The 22,657-nt window shown below is 44.1% G+C and overlaps 1 protein-coding gene across 1 annotated transcript in view; it reads right to left on the bottom strand.

Moving 5' to 3' along the window:
- The window catches only part of WWOX (WW domain containing oxidoreductase), a 304,629-nt gene that overhangs the window by 51,753 nt on the left and 230,219 nt on the right, over window positions 1-22,657 (bottom strand). Inside the window, exon 6 of the mRNA XM_058707328.1 lies at window positions 392-480. Coding sequence (XP_058563311.1) covers window positions 392-480 — 89 coding nt within the window. The remainder of the gene's footprint in view (window positions 1-391; window positions 481-22,657) is intronic.

Below are 22,657 nucleotides of genomic sequence, written 5' to 3'. Positions count from 1 at the left end.
GGTACTGGGTAACTGAGGCTACTCGTTCCCGGATGCAATTAAAACACACTTTTCCTCGATTCTGAGACGCACTGCCAAAATGTCTGTAATCGGGATGCATCCTACAATCGGCTGGCTTTTATTAGCCACTTTAACTAGCGCTTCAACAGTGTCTTTCCATTTTTATTGGGGGGCGCTGTTACTAAACTGACGGCACATCTCATAATGAGGGTGACTCAAGAAGTCAAGAAAATATGGGACACCCTAACGGGGCCAATATAAATGAGCCTGCCGTCTGGATGCCAAGACAACACAACAGCCTTGTGCTTGCGTTCTCCCAATTGTGTTCATCTGATAAAGACATTACAATAGCAAGATATTATGATCTATAACCCTCCACTGAAACACTCACACATTCTTGGCCTTGAACGCTTGAGCAAAATGCTGCACGCTACGGAGCAGAGCGAGGTCCAGGGTCATTGCTTCTACCTTGGCTTTGTGCTGGAATGAGAGAAAATAAAAAGAAATGATAAATAACAGCAAGTTTAGTTCATGGTATCAAGTTACAGTAAATGTGTTATGGAACATGTCGGAATTCCCCTGTTTAATATTAGACGCCCAGAGAGAATATAAATCATCGGAATGAATGGAAGAACAGGGCTTTTACTGCCAAGTTTGGGAGGATGTGAGGCTGGGAATCCGCTAAAACCACAGGCTGGGGATTGTGCTGTTTCACTCAGCGCACAGAAGACGCTCCAAAGGGTCTTCAGGCTCACACATCTCCTCTCCATCTGTGTCCTAAAAAAAAAAAAACTATGAAAATAGGGAAACGCCAGGACAAAGCCTGGCTCGTGCAAGAATTCAGTAGATGACATTTTAATCTCAAAAGCTGCCATTGGGGCTCTGGAATGATTCCATCGAGCCTGCATCAGAAACTAAAGACGATTCATTTCTAGAAAATACAAAAGCAGGCAAAACTCATTTATTCCAGTGGACCCTGAGTGACCCAGGTCCCGAAGAGCCCTCTGGTTTAGCAACCCAGAAAACTACAGCTGGGTGGGCGCACGCAGATAGTAAGTGGCTGCTGTCTCTCCAGGGCGGACTCTGCACGGGGCGTTTACTTGCATCATCTCGTTTCTTCCCTGGAACAACCGAGTGGGTTACACTCTCCCCGTGTTACCTGTGGCCCCTTGTAAGAGATCACAGAGCTCACAAAGGTGGGGGGCGAGGGTTCACCACAGTCTGACGCCGAAGCCCTCGTTCCCTCTTTGCCGGAGACTAGAAGGCCTGGAGCCTCAGGATTTGAAGCAATTGTGCTCCACTGGACAGCATCCAAACACATTTCTGGAAAGCTCAGGGTTGCCTCTCAGCCCTCCCCAGTGTTTATGGGGCACTCCCTACTTGTGAGTCTGGCTGGGCTGCAGCGTATGAGATTAAATATAATCACCTCTTTTTTCATAGTTTGTTTATTTTTGAAGTGGGGGGGGGGAAGAGAGAGAATCCCAAGCAGGCTCCACACCATCACATGGATCCCGACGTGGGACTCGAACTTGTGAACCGTGAGATAATGACCTGAGTCACAACCAAGAGTCAGATGTTTAACTGGCTGTGCCACCCAGGCTCCCCTAAATACTATCACTTGTTAGACCTATCTCCTCCAAAGGATGCACAGCCAAGAATGTAGGGGCCACCTGCTCGTTCAGGTAAGGAAAGTCCCAGGAAACAAACGGTGAGCCTGGGAGTTCTGGTCTAGACTACGCTGCTAGCGACAGTGAGGCAAGTAGCGTAACAAGCTACTTCCGATGCTATGAATGGGGACGCGATGGCACAGTGGAGAACGTCCTCCACCTCAGCCGTCTTATCAGGGAGAGACACAATCTGTGCTGAGGTGCTTAGCATATCTGTGCCCATTGATCTTGGCCGCCTAAGTCCTGGGCTATAACCCAGCCTCGAACAATAAGCATCAGGCAAGGGAAGCCGGGAGGCCAACTGAATTGGGGCCATTTAATATTCCTGAGGGTCAGTTTCCTCGTTTGTAAAAGGTGAACATTAACTACCTTCTCACCGACTTGTGAGAAGAAGTATAAAGCACCTAACATCCAGCTTGGAAGACAGAAGGGATTTAATAAACTTTATGAGAAGGAGAGAAGACGTCTGCCGTGCCAAATTCCTTCCCTGACGCGAGTCTGCGACAAACGGTGGTGCGGGTGCACTCCAGTGCAGCGTGGTGGATGAAATGACACTCACGAAGACCGCCTGGGACCAGCTCGCTGTGACATCCTGGAGGATCCGGGTCATTTGTACTCACAGAGCCCAGTTTTAGGGAGAGGGGTGTACGGTGATTAAATGACGTCCCCAAACCCAAAAGCACATAGGCAGCGAAAGCAAGCTGGCCAACGTAGATGTACGTTCCTGGGACAACAGTGGCAGAGGCACAAACATGCCGATTTGGGAAGGAGGAGGACAAGCATTTGACCTGAGCCAGGAAGAGGGAAGGTGCCAATGCGTGGGTGTTGTTAAGAGTCTCCTAAGATCACTGGGGCGCCAGAGGGGCTCAGTCAGTTGGGTGTTCGACTTGATTCAGCTCAGGTCATGGTCTCGCGTTTTGTGAGTTAGAGCCCCACATCCACCGCCCCCTCAAAAATAAATAAACATTACACAAAAAGTTTCCTAAGATTAGAGAATAGTGGGGCTGGGGGATCCAGAGTGATTGAGGCCACACCCCTCGTTCTATAGACAATGAAAGCGCCAGTGGCACAAATGAGCGCATATGAGTGAGGCTGTACCCTGTGGACAGCTTGGGCCTCCTGGCCAGGAGAAAAACCCAGCTCGCTTTCTGTCTGCACAGCTGGTGTGTCTGATGACTGAAATCTCTTGGGAGAACCAAGCCTGTCAATGGCTAACTTTTATTCCCCATAGGTTCTTATGCTTCATAGATGCTGGACCACCCAATTTGACATTAACAGTTAGCAGATACAGTGGCCTTTCACCTCATCCGAACCCCTCTGGCTCCAGCCTCACTTCACTTAGAACTTTCACTCAGAATCTTAGACAACTCTGAATGTATCACAAGAGGAACGTCAGATATTCATTTTGTTGGGGAAGGGGTGGTGAGGAAGGACCCTGTTCCTCTCAGCCAAGCCCCTTAGGGACTCCCCAAGGGATGTGCAGGTGACGTATCATAAAAATGCATATAAATATTTCCTTCATACAACAGGGGAAACATTCCCAGGTGGTGACCCCAAAGCAATATCCCAACAAAAATGATGGCTCAGCCGAGTGGGCCAGTATACCCTTCTGTGTGTGTAACTTACAACTGGTGAGTTATCTTTTGGTCCCCCCCCACCTCCACTCTAAAATAAAGTACAGAGCTGCCACTACCAATAAGAACAAAATCAGAACATACACACCCAGAGGGAACAAGGGGTCACAAGCCATCGAGTAGTTCAACAGACTAATCCACAGGCTGTGGGTTACTAGGCTCCTGGGGACAGTGATTCAAGTCCACACACTATTACTCAGGTAATTCTCCTGCCCCCGGCATCAGGTTTCCGGTTTCTGCCACTGACCCTGAGAAATGCAGACAAACTGCAGGCGATCCTGTAAGTTCAGGGAAGAGAAAACACATCTTGTAGAATTAGCGAGGGTGGATGTGTTTGTGTGGGGGGTGGGGGGTGGGGGGGTTGCTCTTCTGATTGTCCAACAAACCCAGCAACGTTATAGAAATGTTTTTCCGGGGACGTGCTCTAACGGGGAAGGCAGGGGCTGAGACACCGCAAAGAGAACCCATTTCTGAGGCATCAACTGCTGATTGTCAGGTGAGGCAAGAGTCTCCATCTGCCAAGGCGAGCTTTCTGCCAAGTCTGGACGTGAACCTGGGACTGACCACAATTCACGTTCTTGGTTTAACTCGTGAACTTTCTGTTGTTGTTGTTAACTTTGACTTGGAACTAGCTACGGACTCACAAGAAGCGGCAAAAATAGCACCAAGAGCGCCCACATAGCCATCTCCCAGCACCCCCAATGGGGCCGTCTTAGCCACGTCTATAGTACACGGGTACAACCAGAAAACCGACCGTGGCACGACACAGTTCATTACAGCACAGCCATCACCAGGATTTCACCAGTTTGGGGATGCACTCACTTTCTTTTATTGGGAATATCTTGGTGAATAATTCTATGACACTTGCTTCTCTGTATAGATTCATATAACAATCACCACATTCAAGACACAGAACTGTTCCACCACCACTAAGGAACCGGTGGGTTTTGTTTTTTGTTTTTTTTTTTTTATTAAGAGGTGTTAAATTAGCATACGCCATCTAGAACATAAAAACCCGAGGCCTTGTTTGGCCTCAGTCTGCTCTTTGGATTGGCAAAACATGCACATATACAAAGCCCCAGCTTAAAACCCCTTTGTAGCTTAGAATGGCCAATGAAATACGGCCCAAGTCCCTTAAGATGGTTCACACAAGTGGCTTCGGATCAATCAGGATGCACTTCGCTATCCTTACGGAACAGCTCCCAAGCCTCAATGTCTTTAAACAGCCGAGGATTCCCACTCGCCCATGCTTCACGCCCATCCCAGGCAGATGGGGCCTCCACCTTCGGCAACATCACTCGCTTCTACAGCGTGGGGAAGAGAATGGGACAAACTGCACACGGAACGGGTTTTAGAGACCTCTACCCAGCAGTACAGATGTCACTTCTGCTCATATTTTATTGGCAGAGCAAGTCATGTGGCTACACTTAGCTTCAGAAGGTGCAACCTTCCATGTGCCCAAGAGCACACAGAGAAATATACATATGGAAGAAATAGAAATATGGAATGAAAACCGGTAATGACTAACACACATTTAATGACTTTGCCCTCTCCAGGGTTATTTCACTTCCCACGTCCTACTTTCATTAATTACAGAAAAAATTCAGAAAAGACAGATGGATATGGACAAACAAAAAACAACCTCTCTAATTCCACCAAATCTAAAATGAACTGCTAGCCTTCCATAGGTCCCTCCCTTTTTCCCAGCCATCTAGATAGATAGATCCATCCATCTATCCATCCACCCAACCACCCATTCACCTGCCCAGCACTGCTTAACAGGAACAACTTCATATTGAGAGCTTTGAGTCTTAAAATGGTATAAAATGCCTCTCTCAACCCTTCCCCAAATCCTTACTCTTCTCTCTAATCGCACCAGTACACAATCTTCTCATCTCAGGCAGAATGAGAATGTAAATTTATTTTAAATTATGTATACAGATGCTGGTACCCATCATTTTAAAAACAGAACCGCACAGGTGGCATCCACACATGAAGCATCAGGCAACTTCTAAGTAGCTCAGAAGCCCACCTGCTCCTGACCACCCAGGCTCAGCCAGAAAGACACAGTAATTAAGCAACCCACATGCTCTTCCTCCATTTCCCTGGGACCCAAGGACATTTGCTGGTGGCACAGTTCACTGACACCCTCAATAGGCTGAGTGCCCTTGGTCTATCCTTTTTGAGTTGCACAGTGGGTCTGAGTGATTCCAGAGTCTGTGAGTGCCGAGCCAAAGGGATTGTGTGCTGTTGTTATGCAAGAGTGATCTCTCGTATCATTTTATGACTATAAATTAGCCAAGTGTGACTCAGATGTGATACCGCCTGAAACCAAAGGAACCATACGGAGATCATGCGGTATTTAAACGGACAAGTGGGGAAACGTCATCCACAGCAGAGACAGCAGAGCCAGGCTGACCTGGAGCCCCAGCCCGGCGTGACCACAGCACTGGCAGTGTGACTTTGGAGCTGCTCCTTGAAATGCTCTCAGGCTACAGTGCCTTGTTTGAAAATAGGCATTGGCCTTGTGTGATTAGAGTAAAGATGAGATACGCTGTATATATAAGGCCTGGGGCACATACATAATAACTATTACAATCATTACTTGGAGGGCCACTGCTCAAACGTGGTACCCACTGGTTTTCAATAGTAAAGTATATTAGGGGTGCCTGGGTGGCTCAGTCAGTTGAGCGTCCAACTCTTGATTCTGGCTCAGGTCATGGTCTCACGGTTCATGAGTTCAAGCCCCGCACTGGGCTCTGTGCTGACAGTGTGGAGCCTGTGTGGGAGTCTCTCTCTCCTCCTCTCTTTCTGCCCTTTCTCTGCTCAGGCTTGCTCGTTCTCTCTCTCTCTCTCTCTCTCTCTCAAAATAAATAAACTTAAAAAAATAATAAAGTACATGAGTAATTGTGGTCTCCCTTCTGTATTTCATAAAATTAATATAAGCAGCTCCGAGAGAGTTTGAATAGCAATTCTGCAATGGAGGATCATACAGGACCCCAAAACAGGAGGAAAGGGACTCACTGAATCCCCCTGAGGCCATGATAACCCAGTTTCCAAATTCAATGATTGGTGTGAACCTAAAAGGTGCTGGTGAAGGCCAGGGACTCCAGCTTTACTGCCTGGGTCTGAATTCCGGGTCTAGCGCTGACCAGATACGTAAGTTACATCTCCCATTTATGCCTCTATAAAATGGAAATCATGATAGCACCTACCTTACCAGGAAATGAGGTAATGTATGTAAAGCACTTGGAATGGTGCCCGATTACTGGACATGTATTCTATAACTGTTAGCAATGAACGCCCTTATTGTGACTGTTTTTGTTGTCGTTTTCACCATTATCATCATTGCAGTCACCATGATTACTACCATCATCACCATCATTATAACCATCATCACTCCCACCACCATCGGCACCAAATCGCTTCATTCTTCACTGAAAGGACTGAATGGGACATAACAGGCCAACAGGAGGGATCTCAGAATGTTGGTCATATGAGTCCTTGACCCACAGCACCCCCATCCCTACCTATCCCCAACCCAGTGTGGGCAGTTTTCACCCACCACCATTTCATAGATGTAGAAACTGAAGTTCAGAAAGCTCTTGAGCAACTTGACCCAGATAACAGTGCCAGAAACAAGTTCACACCAAGCCATGATTTTAATCACTGTTCTATACTCCAAAATGCCCATATGACCCACCTGTCCTCTCCCCCTGTTACTCCCCAGTAACCCTGTTACTCCCCAGAGGCCCTCAAATCAAGGCCAACACCAGGAAACCACCAAATCCGTTGGTCAACATTAACAGCAACAACATTCACAAGCATGAATCCATTCATTCATTCACTAACTCTGCCTCTAAAATAAATGTATATTTCACGGATTCCACTGCCTTTACTTCTTTTCTTCTTCCCCCCATCATTGCAACATGTAAGAGGAAAGATATCACCCATAATTTACTTACCACCAATGGAAGAACAAAAAAGGTAATAATAGCTCATGGCAATAAGCCTTTTAAAAATGTATATACATGATTCAAGTGGCCAAGCATACTTACAAAAAGAAACTTTTACTTAAAAGTCATCATTGGGGCACCTAAGTGGATCAGTCGGTTAATCGTCTGACTCTTGATCTCGGCTCAGGTCACGATCTCACGGTTTGTGAGTTCGAGCCCTGCACCAGGCTCTGCACTCATGGTGCAGAGCCTGCTTGGGATTCTGTCTCTCCTTCTCTCTGCCCTTACCTGACCTATGCTCACTCTCTCTCTTTCTCTCAAAATAAATAAAAAAATGTTTAAAACATCATTAGTCATAAAGGCCTATGAATTAGCTGGGAGTATATCAACGTGTTTTCCCCACTATCTGACTTCTCCTTGTAGTGAACCCAGAGGATTTGGCATGGGAACCAAGACCCATTGGGCATTATGGAGCGTGCACAGTGAAATCAACAAAGTATACTTCAGAATGCTCTCATCTAGTATGTGACCCTTGCTTCTTCCACTCAGCTTAACACACACACCTCTGACACAATCATAGGGAAGCAGATGAGACAGCTCTTCATTGTGTATTTGAGGACACTACTTGTGCGTTGGCCAAGAGGAGGAGTGCCCAGGACAGTTGTTGGAGGTGGAAGGACGAAGAAACCCAGATGAGCTAAGCGGGCACAGGGAGCCCAGCCTCTGGTACGCCCAGAGGGAATTCTCCCTCATCAGTGGAAACTCATCACATGCAATGGCAGATACGAGATTTACTGTTTAAGGGCAATTAACTACTGTGTATCCTAACTTGAAGATGCCGATCTGTGTGGATCTGATGGGCATGTGCCTACTACCCATTTCTTACACTCATAGAAGAGTTAATTTCTGTGTTTTCCTTAAAAAAAAAAAATCTAATTTACATATATTCATTAATTATAAAAGCCAAAAAAATAAGGAGCATCTATGGTATGCCTGGCATTTATTTTTCATTTAATAATAACGTGAAGAATCTCTTAGAGTGTATATCATTCCCCCATTTTACAGACCAGAAAACAGAGGCTGATAAAGGTTGAAAGCGGCACAGCTAGTGAGACACAGACCCAGATTTCCAACTGAGATATGGCCAGTTCCAAAGCTCACACCCTTGCTGGAAACCACACTGCACTGCACCCCTGTTGCCAAAGTCATCACCATGGAACACCGAGAAGCTATAAAGAAATTAACATCATCGATATATTCTTATTTGTGTCTATTTTATATCCCATTTATTTTATGCATTTAGAATTTATAAGAGAAGCCTATTGCTGGAGGAGAAAATGTAACCAAGGCAATAATCTACATTCAGAGCTTATTGCTAATGGCATCCTGCAAATTCTAATCCAATGGGCCTTAATTGCATTATGCTGATGTCTCTCACCCTTCCACTTTACATACCCTCAGTCCTGATTTTATGTTCTGAAGCCTTAAATAGGAGTTGTCACATTTACAACAGCAAGAGACACTGGTGCTGAGCATATTATTGACATGGCATTATTCACTCAACTACAATACAGACCTAACTAAACTGGTTTAATAATTCATCAATATCCTATGTGGGACTTCAGAGCACTAATCTCTCCAGTATTATTTAAGTGATGTTAATGGTGCCAAGGAACGGCAGCATCTTCCCCGGAAAAGGCGCCAGGGCACAGATACTTGTGTCTCCTTTCAGATCTGGTACCTTTCACTCAAACAACCATCATGAATACATCTGATGGGGCGTTTGCCCAATCTTGGCCAAGCCTAAACATGAAGAGGATGCACTGATAAATGCTCTATCTGATAGGGCCCCCAAGGGGAAATGAGAGTTTGAGAGGCTCCTTTATGGCTCTAAACACTGCACCGGTCTATATGCCACTGTGCATTTAACAAGAAAAATACTCTTAGACCACATTCTGCATCTCAAAATAGGAAACCGAACCAAAAACCATCCTAGGCACAGCCCGGGATTTTCTGGGAAGCCTTGAGGGACAGGGGCTGAGTTTGTCATTCCTAACCTTCAGATCAACCATCAGCATCACCCCCCCCCCCCACTCCAAGGCCCTCATGAGCACCTCCTAACCCCGCCCTCCCACCTGCAAAAATACACAAACATCCCTAATAAGAAAATCATGACAACTCTTTCTTCATTATATACAGGTCAAAAACGTTGTCTGGTGTGGCTGGAACTCAATTTATAAAATAACTGTATCAATATCCATAGGTAATTGTGAGGCTGATTCAAGAAGAAATTGCACTGGGTAACAGCTTATTTAATTTGGTGTAGGAGTTACGTGCCACGTAAAGCAAAACTATTAAAAATGCTTAGACAGTAATTGGCAATATTTTGCGCTCGGGATAAAAAATGCTTATCTTGCCAGAAACTAACAAGAGAGTGAAAATATTCGAAAACCTTCCAATTTCCCTCCGTGCGATGCGTTCACTTTGCAGCTTAAAAACAGTTTAAGGAAGGACAGCAATGGCACAGGAGTTTGGCAGTCAACATGATTGTGCATTTATGCCTTGCTATTGAAGAAAGAGCCTTTTTTCATAGTGAATTTTTCATTCTAATGTAAGTGATGATTTACGTTAACTATAGGTAAAGCATGGTTACATTTTCCTGAAGGATTGCAGGCGAGTAAAGAGTAGTACAATAAGTTGAAGCATAAAAGCTTTCTCTGTCATAATATTTATTATAATGGCATATAAAATAGCTGAAATAAATAATAGATGACTGAAGGTAAATTCACATGATAAAGAATCCTTCAGCAGACACCATTACTTTTGACTGCTCTAGATTTCAACTGTGTAGTTGAAGACTCTTAATAAACAGACCCTATATCTTATGTAAGTACTGGAAACATCAAAGATGTGCTTAAAAGGCAACATACTGGACACGAGCTAATTTACTGTATAATTATATTCTCAACAGGAACAGTCTATATATTTTGCATATTTAGCAGCTGTGTTCTTAATGAAACTTGTTAAGCACCGGAACCCCCTATTTGGGGGAAGCTGCCGATGAAAGAAGTATCCGTGCCCCCCACCCCGACGACTCCCAGATTCAGAAAGAGGTGCAGAGCAGAAAACAGAGATCTGGGGCCCGCTGAGTATCTGGTGGCAAGTCAAGAGTGGGGAGGTAAAGTGAACGGAAAGAGGAAAGGAAGATGCGTCTGCTCTGCTTTAGAGGATTCTGGATTCCACATGACGGTCGCATGGAGCTGGGAGGACCTCAGATGCAGAGACGTGATCTTCCTGAGAACCGCCGACATGGGGAGATCCACACACGGCTCGGCCGGCGTCCAGCTCAAAGGGTCCCAACTAGGGGCATCCCCCCGCCCCCCACCAAGGGACATCTGCCAAGGTCTGGAGAATTTCTGGTTGCCTCAGCTCGTTGGAGGGGCATACCCGCATCTAACGGGGAGAGGCTGGGGATACCACTACACATCCTACGATGCACAGGTCGCCTCTGACAAGTGGCCCCAGATGTCACCAGTGCCAGCTTGCAGGTGTGAGCTTGGTGCGAGAAGCTCTGATTAACTCTAAGTGTTCTTCGGCTATTTAAATGTATCACGGGTTTTGTAAAAATAAAACGGGCTCCCTGATGAAAGTATAAATAACGCACAAGTGGATAATGTATACAGTGAAAACATCTCCCAAATCCCGTCGCCGCAAGATAAACACAGAGACAGCCTGATGCACATCCTTCCCGAATAGAATTTCTACACGTGAATACTAGGTGCAGCGAAGTTTCCCTACAAACATAGCATTGAGGCTCATGCATTATCTTACAATCTTGTTTTTCCCAACTAACACAAAAATGGATATATCTTTTATTTTTTTTATTATTTTTTTATGTTTATTTATTTTTGAGAGAGACAGAGACAGAGTGCTATCAGCAGAGGGGCAGAGAGAGAGGGAGACACAGAATCTGAAACAGGCTCCAGGCTCTGAGCTATCAGCACAGAGCCTGACATGGGGCTTGAACTCCACAACAACAAGATCACGACCTGAGCAGAAGTCAGATGCTCAACCGACAGAACCACCTAGGCGCCCCATTTTTTTTAATGTTTATTTATTTTTGAGACAGAGAGAGAGAGAGAGAGAGAGAGAGAGAGAGAGAGAGAGAGAGAGAGAACGTGAGTGGGGGAGGAGCAAAGAGAGAGGAAGACACAGAATCCAAAGCAGGCTCCAGGCTCTGAGCTATCAGCACAGAGTCCAATGCAGGGCTCTTAACCTCACTTAACCAACTGAGCCACCCAGGCTCCCCTGGATATATCTTAATAGAGCTCTGGTCCCAACTTATGCCAATCAGTATGTTTAGGCCATTGTAGGGGGTGCTCAATCATTTATTAAAAGCCAATCCCCTTAGGAGGACTCAGCCCTCCACATCCTTCACTGGTTTTATGAACTTATTACTTAAATTCTCAGTGTCTAATGTTCCCTGTCAGTAAAAATGGAAATTATAGAAGACCCTCCTCATTCAGGATTGCTGTATGGATACAGTGAGACCATACCCATGGAAAGCATCTTAAGCGGATGCTCTGGAAATGTTACCCATTGTTCTTGTTGTAATGAGTATTATTTTAGGTCCTTTCTGGGGTTTTTTGTCACTAAAAGCAATGCTGTAATACCTATACTTTGCAACATGTGAATGGTTTCTGTAGGATAAATTCCTCAAAGTAGACTTGTGAGGGGCGCCTGGGTGGCTCAGTCGGTTAAGCATCCGACTTTGGCTCAGGTCACGATCTCACAGTTCGTGAGTTCGAGCCCCGCGTCGGGCTCTGTGCTGATGACTCCGAGCCTGGAGCCTGTTTCAGATTCTGTATCTCCCTCTCTCTCTGACCCTCCCCCGTTCATGCTCTGTCTCTCTCTGTCTCAAAAATAAATAAACGTTAAAAAAATTAAAAAAAAAAAAGTAGACTTGTGAGATCCAGAGATGCCCACATTTTATTTTAATTTGGGTAGACGTGGCTGGGTGTCCTCCAGAAAGGTTACAGCAATTTCCATTCCCAAGAACATTGCAGGAGACTATGAAAGAAAATCCAAACAACCAATAATTCACACTGACATTTATAGTAAATTAAAATGCAAAGTTTTATATCTCTATTTCAAATACCTGGTACGCAGCAAATGACAAAGAGTAGGTTTTTGAGACAGGCTTTAACTGAGGAAATGAATGAACGAATAATGCACCACTAGACTTGGGACAAATTCAGAGGCAGAGATAAAAGTCGGCCAGGGATATTAGCAGCAACAGCTTTCCCTAAGCCAGTTGGGAAGCCAGCAATTTCTCCTGGTGCTCCATGCTGGCAGACCAAGGGCTTGCCTCTCAGAAGTTGGCCACACTCCTGGATGATGGATATGAACTCGGTATGCAAAGCAGGCAGTAAACATGTAACAGTATCATCGTGCCTGAGAAGTGACCACGACAGTTATTTTTAATTTATAGATGAATCCAAAGGGAGAAATCTTTCAGAGGTTCTACAGAAGCATGGCAAGATATTCAACAGATAATATGGAAAAGATAACACACACACACACACACACACACACACACACACACACACACACACACGCCTCAGAGAAAAACGAGGTATCCTGCTTAAACCGGCATGTGCTTAAGCAGACTTTTCTAGGTCCAACTAAAATACCCATAAAGGCAGAAACAGATGAGAACACACACAAAAGACAAGTCGCAGTCAAATTATCCCCAAATGCTGTGCATCTTTTAACTTAACTGTAGGACCAAATAAATTACACTTAAAAAAGACTTGGACAAAAAACTGAAAGAACGATAACAAGGAAGATAGTTTTTAAAGGAGGAAGATTTCACTGAGTCATTGTATCATGTATAGTCTGGTTAACATAAGAGAGACATGAAATAGCTTTACCCTTTGTAAGAAAAAAAATGTAGGTATGTATGTGAAAATTTCAAGAGAAAGAAAGAAGAAAAGAAAGGGAAAGAAAGAAAAAGAAAGAAGGAGGGAGGGAAGGAGGAAGGAAAGAAATCCCAGTTCTGCCAGCTACTAATTATATGATTCTTTTTAACGTTTATTTATTTTTGAGAGAGACAGAGACAGACTGGGGGGGGGGGGGAGGCAGAGAGACAGGGTGACACAGAATCCGAAGCAGGCTCCAGGCTCTGAGCTGTCAGCACAGAGCCTGATGCAGGGCTCAAACCCATGGAATGGTGAGATTATGACCTGAGCTGAAGTCAGATGCCCAAGTGACTGAGCCACCCAGGCACCCCAATATGATTTTTTAATCAGATTTAGCTCCCAAACCAGCAGCACGGGGGGAAATGATGCATGGGGATCAATCCAAAAAAGTGTTGAAAAAGAATTAAATATAATAACAAAAGAAAACACTTGGTAGAGAGGAAACATGAAATGCAATTCAGAAATGAGTACCAATGTAGCCATAATCACAAGCTATATAAATATACTTAAGTTCACACAGTAAGGTAGAAACCAACAGACTAGAATTTAAAAATCACCTCCAGGTTGTATAATGAAGATACACTGCAGATAGAACTGGGATCCTTCAAACTAGCTTTCCCCTTCCCCCAGCCTGGGGTGTGCTGGGCAGGGAAAGCCACTGTCCCCCAGCCTGCGTGAAGGTGGCTGAGGAATCCAGGCTTCTATCAAAGGCCTGAAAAATGGAAGAGTGTGTAAGTCCTGAGCTGTTCCTTTTAGGAATTAGATTGCCAGTCTTCGCTTTCTCCTTCCCTAAGACAAATGTAGATCATGATGATTTCCCAGGGGCAAAGGGAGCGTAGGGGAAAGAAGCTGGGATATTTATTCACTAAACAGACAACAGCCACCTGTCGATCAGGGACACCATGTGGATCTGTGTCATATATCAGAAACCATTTGGTAAAACTGTTCTGTTACACCTTAAAAGACTGATCAAGTACCTGACAAGCCAGAAGCTCAAAAGAAGAGCCAGAATGTCCGTGTGGACTGCTCTGTGCTCCTTCTACCAAGACATTACAAGAAACACATGTGCACAGGGAAGAATCTTCTGGCTGGCAAGCAGCAATGAAATCAGGCACATCAGGAGTTGGAAAAAAAAAATGGATTCTGGAGCCCAAATAGCATAAAATGAGCCTGAAAAAGTCTTTGAGACACAAAAGCCATTACAACTTCTGAATTAATTCAAAAAAATTCAGCCCAAGAGGATGTATCGGGTTAATGATACTGCTTGTCCACTGAAGCCTGTTACTTGGGATGGTTTCAGGGTAGTTGCTATCGAGGAGAAAGAGGGAGAGAGAAAAGAGAAAGGGAGAGAGAGTGTGTCCGCGTGTGTGTGTGTGTGTGTGTGTGTGTGTGTGTGTGTGTGTGTGTGTGTGTGTGGCGGGCCTGGGAGGGCTTATCTGACAGTGGAACCAGGCTTGCTTCAGGAAATGAAGTCCAAACAGAAGCTGAGGAAAGGGGAACCCATGCAGAGTGCCCAAGTGAGGCCAACACCGCCTGCAGAAGCCGAGCGCTCGACGGCTGTACCGCCTTCTCAGCGCACAACGCATGCTGGTTGGGGCATCGGCACACGGGGCCACAGTCACATCTGACTGCTCTGTGGTCGCCTCCCCCGTAGCCAAATGGGACACGCTGAATCACACTGGGTAACTGTGTTAAAAGCCAGCTAAGTTACAGACTGCATGTTTTCAGAAGAGCCTCTCTGAGGGCATTAGAGTGGGGAGGGGGAGCACAGGGGACACCACCTTGCAAATGTCCATTAGAAGCCACTGTGGAACAGCAGGCGTGTTAAAGCAGCCTGGCCCTAGTGCATGCTCTCCCTGCCTCTTCAATATTTATAAACAGCTTCTTCCCTTTTCCCTTTAGCTGGATGATACACGTTACCCACAGGCTGGACCTCTGCTGTTGCAAGTGTGATGGGGTGCCCAGAGTTTTACCTCCTTAAAGGGAGGCTCTCGTACATTTGCTCCTTCTTCCTTAAGGAAATCACAAGCTTTAGGACACTGTACTCCTTTCTGGGATACTAGGTCTGCAATGCAACACCCAGAAGGACGTGGGGATGTTAAAGTTTCAGTGAGGATCACACTTCCTAGTTAAGCCACATGTCAACTGCCATCACACATCTAGAACTTTAAGACATTCTTCCCCTGTATAAATTTACAAAATGCATTCCATAAGACAAACACTCACTGTGAATTAACTATATTTGAGGACCTACTCTCTGGCAGATACTATTCAGGGAAGGGACAATTAGAGATTTTGCCACATCTTACCCTGTGGAGCCCTTCCAAGGTAGACCTAATTACCGGTATTTTATAAATAAAACAAAGGCTGAGAATGTATGGAAAAACCTGATCAAAAATCATACAATTAGAAGCTGGTGAGACTGGGATTTCAGTTTTCCCTCCACCCTGATAAGTCAATTCTCCTTGCAAGACAGTAGTACTGCGTTGGCACCAGAATGTTCTTCCCAACCCTGAAATTATCCCTGAATCCAGAGAGTATGGTGTGGCCAAACATACTTCACTCCCAAGAATGTTACTCCTTCTATGAACCTGAAACCTTTTATAATTTTTTATTTGACTTTGACCATTAACATTTTAACTTTATGATGAAAAAAAAAAAAAAGCTAACTTCAATCTCTCCCCTATCCCCACCCCCCAGGCTTTGGATTAACCAAATTTGATAAGTAAATTGTGTGTAATTTGAATTGTTTCCATATGTGTGGAAATAGATACTAATCAAACCAACCTTCTCATTCTGATTTAGTGGAACAGATTTTTCTCTCCAAATGGACATAAGTCCTCTAGAACATGGGTCAGTAAACTTTTTCTTGAAAGGACCAGAGAGTAAGTATTTCAGGTTTTGTGGGCCATATAAACTACTCAACTTTTAGAGCATGACAGCAAAAGCCACCAGAGATAAGGTAAACAAATGGGCAATGGTCACGTTCCAATAAAACTTTATTTACAAAAACAGTCGTTGGGCTGGATTTGTTCCCAGCAGAGCATAGTTTGCTGATCTCCATTTTAAAACCAGAATCAGGAACAATGAGTGTGCTTTCTGAGGTCTTGTAATTAGTAGGATTTACAGATTCCAATGAATGTAAGAGAAAAAGGCGAACGAGAGTGTGTTGTTTTATCACACAGGACGTTTGATAAAGATACAGATAACACACAGCATCAAACCCCAAACTGTGCAGACTTAAGGACGTACAATGGACTCAGCAGTGAGCATCTCTTAATTGCTCCTTGCAATGTGTTTACTATTAAATAAATTTCGGGAGCGTTACACTTTCTAAGTATCAGCGCTAAATGGTTCTCACAATTCCATGTCTCTATGTGAACAGAGAACCTTTTTGAAATACATTTTGGCATCTCTGTAAGTTAATAAAAAAAACAGTTAAAAAATTGAAATTGGGGTTACTGGACATTTTCCAAGCATGCAAAGTCTTAGGCATTTGGGGTTGGAGTAATTGACATTTTTCACCTGACTGGGCTCAGAGGTATGTTCCCATATCTGCTGAAAATTCTCTCCAGAATCCTACCAACAAGCATCAGATTACAAGCCCCATCTTGGACACTGGGTATTTCGGTCCCATCCATACGCATTTATATTTCAGAAAAACAAAACAAAACAGCAACAACAACAACAAAACAACGCTTTTCTTAACGAAAAGAAAGCTACGCACACCTTTTCCTTTACTGGAGAGGAGAAAGTCGCCAAGGGAGACACAGGGCCAAGGTAGGGGGGAAAACTGGAGTGGGATGGACGGAAGCACGCGCACCCACACTAACAATGAACACACGAAATAAAGAGATTGTTCACAAAAGAGTTACTGATGAGGCCATTTCTTCCATGTCCTAGAATTTTACTAAATCCAAATGACAGTGGTAGATTAAGGGTGATCGACAGACTATAGCCATTCCATAAAGTCATAAGAATTAAGGCCACATTAGCATATTCAGGAGAATTCATGCCTTCTGCGGAGGAAAGCAAAGATGTGCCCTCCAGCAGGTTATTATCTGAATCATTTGGCCACTGGGGAGGGTGTAGGTCCCTCAGCCTTGCCAGAATCCAGTACCAAGCCATGCTGAGAACCAGGTTCTTAAAATACTTCAAAATAAATACAAGGTCCTCTAACAGGAAAATATGAAAAAGAAATGGTATCGTAACCACCAGCTGGTTCATGGCACGGGGATCCTCTGACTGACGCTCAGTTTCACGGGCTGTGACAAACCACGCAATCACGTGGACAGTGACACAAGGGGGGGGGACAGTTGCACCGGCCACTCAGGGCCAGGTTTCCAGCCAGGCGCTTTGCAGCCACACGGATTTCCTTCTTCACCCTTAGCACCTTTAGGAAGTAGGTATTAGCATCTTTATGCCACGGGAAAATGAAAATCAGGTAACTTGTAGTCATAAAATCAGATGTAGGGAGGATATGAACCAGGTCTAACTGGTCCCAAATCATCTGCCACCTGCTCGCCCACGACACACACAGGCTATTACGATGGCTGTAACCGTAAACTGGAGAGGAAAGGTTGAAGGCTGTCAGAATCCTTGCAAATGATGACATTCTAGGTACCTAAGCAGAATGGGAAAAGGGTAAGAACACTCGGGAAAAGTCCAGAAAGACCACACGTGTAGAAAAAAAGCAGAGAAAATACCCCACTCCCCTTTCTCCCAAGATCCATAATCATATGCTGCACTGTTCCCTGCAAGTGCAGACATACACAGGGTAGCACATTAATCCTTCAAACACTAACAGATGCTGGCAGGGATTTAGACTGGAATGTATTTACAAAGTGACAAATTATGTTCTGTATTATAGAGAGAGAGAAAGAGCACCCACAAACGGGCTGATAAATGTCAGTTGCACTCATGACAAACGGTTTATTTTTATTATACTGTAACCACAAATGTTTTTCCCCCCCCTTTTTTTTTTCAGGGAGTCCCAAAGATTTATTTGTTGCAGGGAAAAAACAAGATTATATATGACACAAAGTAATAACTGTAAGATCACTGATATTCCGGGCACTCTGCCCTCCTGGAAAGCTACATCCAAGCTGAACAGTGCGACTAAAAATGCTACCTTCTCCGAAGTACAGTAAATGGTTAATAAATCAGAACTGATACAATGCCTTGTAATTAGATATAGTCTTAGTTCACAGACTAGCCAATTGATAGACAATATCCAATTCCCTCTTTACTGGCTATCAGGAGGGTAGAGTAACTATTAAAATAAATTTAATGGCTGTGACAGGTAAGAAAATATACCAGAAGCTAAAATGTAATCAGTATATCCAAACCCAAAATAAAATTATAGTCTTTGCTACAAACACGGTCGCTGGAAAGGAAGCTTATGGACACAGAGCGACATCCACAGGCCTATAAGGGCAAGGTCACTAACTTTAAAGGAATGTTCAACCTTGAGAACAAGATTGAGAAGAGGGATTTGGCCTGGGGCCAAGAGAAAATGTAAGCATTTATTATTAAGAGACCATTCTGAAGAATTCCTTCCAGACACTTGGTCAGTCAGATAGTGGCGGCAGTGACAGGCATTCTCCAGCAGCCACCACAGCAAGATGGTGGGAAGGTGGTCAGGAGTGCACACCCGTGGCTTCTCAGTTGGGCTCTCCCCTGACTCCTTCTGTGACCTTGGGCGAGTTCCTGCCCGCCCCAGAACCTCGACCACCTCAGCTGTGAGCCAGACGGTTTGTGTACCATGCTGTTGGTGGTATCTCTTCCAGAGCCCATGCCTTTGCCTCTAACTGGTTGAGGGGTGGTGAAGACGGGAGGGCTAGTAGAAGGCAGGACCAGCGGTGGTCAAGGAGATTCACTAGAAAGAGGAACAGTTTCTCTTCTGGGGCTCTCAGGTGCAGATTTCTTGTGAAATCACTGCAAATTAAAACTCCCCACACTTGGCATGCTCTAAAAGCAAGATTTGAGACGGAATGACAGGAATATACAAATACATTTAAATCCACAGATTACATACAAGGGTAAAGAAACACACACACACACACACACACACACGCAGCAGAGATTACCATACAGGATGGTATTTTTGTTTTCCCATGATTCAATGAATAGAAAGAGTTTTGTGGTGGGGAGTGAACGGGGGTGGCACTGTCATCAGAAAACAGGCAGGAAATTTTTTCCCCTGCCCCTGTCCTGCTGCTAAGCCACGAGTTTGTAAAAAGTGCACAGAGATAGTCCCTGGGGACAGGGGACTAAGATACAATCCCAATTCCACCAATTCCTTTATGTGTTTTGACCTCTTGGAACCCTGGACCCTCACTCCTCCCATCTGTGAAGCCATAATATTTATGTCTCGTCCACTGTAAGATCATGACAGGGTTAGATAAGACTATGCTTGTAGCCTATATGGCCCAGCACCTGCTTGGCACATAGTAAGTTCTTGATGAGCTACACTCTCCCTGAGAACCCCACCACCACCACCAAATCCCTTCTAATCCTGAAAGAAATAAGTGCCCTTCTCGAAGGTACCATGTCAATGTATTCTTTCTTGATCCTGCTTCACATTCCCATCACCACTTTCCTACGTCTTCTCTCGTTATGTCTAAAGATGAGGGAATGAGACACAAATTGGGCACTAAGCATGTTCCCGTGACTCCCCTTCCACTCCCTAGGCCAGTGTGTCCCAAATACTAGATCTCCGACTGTTTTCACTAGCCCATGGCGATATGAAATACAAAATGGGGAGCTTGGAGGAATTTAGTGAGAAGGTAAGTCCACTCAATTACAATGGCAGTCCGTCACAGAAGCCAACCAGGAGACACTCTTAATGTCTAAAGCTGGGGCCATTTGAGCAACAAAATAAATAATGAGAATACTGGATTATACACCACAGAATAAAATAAAGACCCGTGAGTCTACGCTATTATAAGTAAAATAACGGACTCGATCAGTAAGTGGAGGAAAAGGGATAGCTCTTACCTCAGGAGAATTCCAATTTAATACGTGGAAAAAACATGATGGAAATACAAATCCATCATTAGGCAAACATCACAGTTATTCACTGCTGCTGACGAGATCTACTCTCGAATGTCAAAGGTAGGTCAGTGTGTCCATACTTAAGGAGAAAGAACATTCGCACAATCTCAAAGCATCTCCCCCCAAATACTTATGAATTAAGGAAAAAAAACCTAGTAACATTACACTGGAGAAACTCAGCATATACCACCTTAACCAAATGATCAATGTTACTTCACTATGAACATCGCTGGTGATAAGGCTATCAACATCATGTACGCCCTGATGTGATGTACTGAGGATAAAACGTTACTTCTATGAAATTCTGGCTGAAATATTAAACTCAATCTAATCGGGACCAAAAAAAAAAAAAATGAGACACACAAGATTCTCAACATTAGGAAGGACTTGGAAGGAACAGGGAACTGTCAAAGACTGGAGGAAACAAGGGTACACTACAACTAAAGATAATGTGGGATCCTGGACCAGATACTAAAATTTTTAAAAAGATAGTAGGGGAAATAGGTGCAATTTGAGTAAAGCAGTGCAGCCAAGAGCATGTACCAGTGTTGATTTCCTGGTTTCGACAGTTATGTTATGGTTAGATAAACTGTCAAAACCAGGGGAAGGAAGTGAACTCTCTATACTATTTTTATAACTTCTGTGTGAGTCTAAAATTAGTTCCAAATAAAAAGTTCATTAAATATGCCTTTAGAGTAGGCATATGTCCTCACAATGTTTGGTGTTAAAATCCCCTTCGTTTTATAAAGTAATGTTGATTGGGGTGCCTGGGTGGCTCAGTCGGTAGAGCATCCGACTTCAGCTCAGGTCCTGATCTCATGGTTCGTCAGTTCAAGCCCTGCATCAGGCTCTGTGCTGACAGCTTGGAGCCTGAAGCCTGTTTCAGATTCTGTGTCTCCCTCTCTCTCTGCCCTTCCCCTGCTCATGCTCTGTCTCTCTCTCTCAAAAATAAACATTAAAAATAAAAAAATAAAAAAAAAAAAAATATATATATATATAAATATATATATATAACATAATGCTGATTGTTGATAGAGGCATATTGTTACATTTTGTTGTTAATTGTTGCTGTTGCTGCTGTTTTTACTGTCCTTTCTTGGGGGAAAAAAAGTAATACCTGTTTGGCAAGCCCAAGTTCGTACCCTCATTTTTATCTTCTTCTGAAAAAGTTTATCCTTTTGAAATGCAGAATTCTGGGAACTACTAACCAAGCCCATTTAAAACTACTTACTAATGATTGAATACTGAAACAATGAAAGTTTACAAAATGGGCAATGTCTCCCTCACAGAATCCTATCAATACCCCAGAGACAAAATTAAGCCCTTACAACAGTGGAGCGTCAAACCAAAATCAAGCTCATGGTCACCTCTTCCAAGAAGTCTCCTCTGACTGCTCCAGGTTGAGTATGGCATCATGCTAGACTCTCCCACAGTTCCCTGCGGGAAGCAGGGATGAAAGAACCCGGCACAGAACGCTGGCTTCCTCATGTGTCTCTCAGGCCATCTTAGAAGCTTCTTAAAATGAGGGCCTCTCACGCAGACCTTTATGTCTACTGGGAGGTAGGGTCCCCACCACCACCACCACCTCCAGTGAAAACTCAAATTAGTGACACATTTTTTTAGGGGCCCCTGGTTGGCTTGGTCCGTTAAGCGCCTGACTCTTGATTTCGGATCAGGTCGTGATCTCACTATCCTGAGTTCAAGCTCTGAATTGGGCTTTGCGCTTACAACGTGGAGCTCGCTTCAGAAACTCTGTCCCCCTCTCTCTGCCCCTCCCCTGCTGGCTTGCCCACTCTCTCTCTCTCTCAAAAATAAATAAACGTTAAAAAAATTTTTAAATATTTTTATATGCATCTCTCTAGGTTTTATGACACTTCATGCATGCTAAATATATTTTTAAAATCCTCTTTCAATATAGAACCTATGAAATGCTGAGAAACGCAAAATCTAAGTCATTTCACATCTTTCTATCTTTCGGCTCCAAGGTGGATTTAAAACAAACAAGCAAAAAGTTGTTTCATTTATTTCCTAAGTACCAACTATCGATCTCTGAAGTTCCCTAAGCACTCTCCTTATACCAATTGGGGGGCCCTAATGATTGGTGCTTTAATAAGGATTAAGTGCAGGAAAAAAACTTAATTTGCACACCCTAGGTTACAGATTACCCTGAGAGCTTTAAAGGATTTTATGTAAAACGTGAAAACTTTTTGTTCAACTTTCTGTTCCTTGACGTTGAGGAAGACTGGGACAAAGGCCCCCTCACCAATGAAACGGAGAGAAATGCTCATCTGGCAAGTAACACAAATTGTAAAATGATAACCCCACAGTGATGCTGAAGGTGTGGGGAACAGACCCTCCCGGAA

This window comes from Neofelis nebulosa, chromosome 17, assembly GCF_028018385.1.
Source record: "Neofelis nebulosa isolate mNeoNeb1 chromosome 17, mNeoNeb1.pri, whole genome shotgun sequence".
NCBI classification, from domain to species: Eukaryota; Metazoa; Chordata; class Mammalia; order Carnivora; family Felidae; genus Neofelis; species Neofelis nebulosa.
Note: the sequence above shows the minus strand (reverse complement) of the source record. Positions and strands in the feature narration are given on the sequence as shown.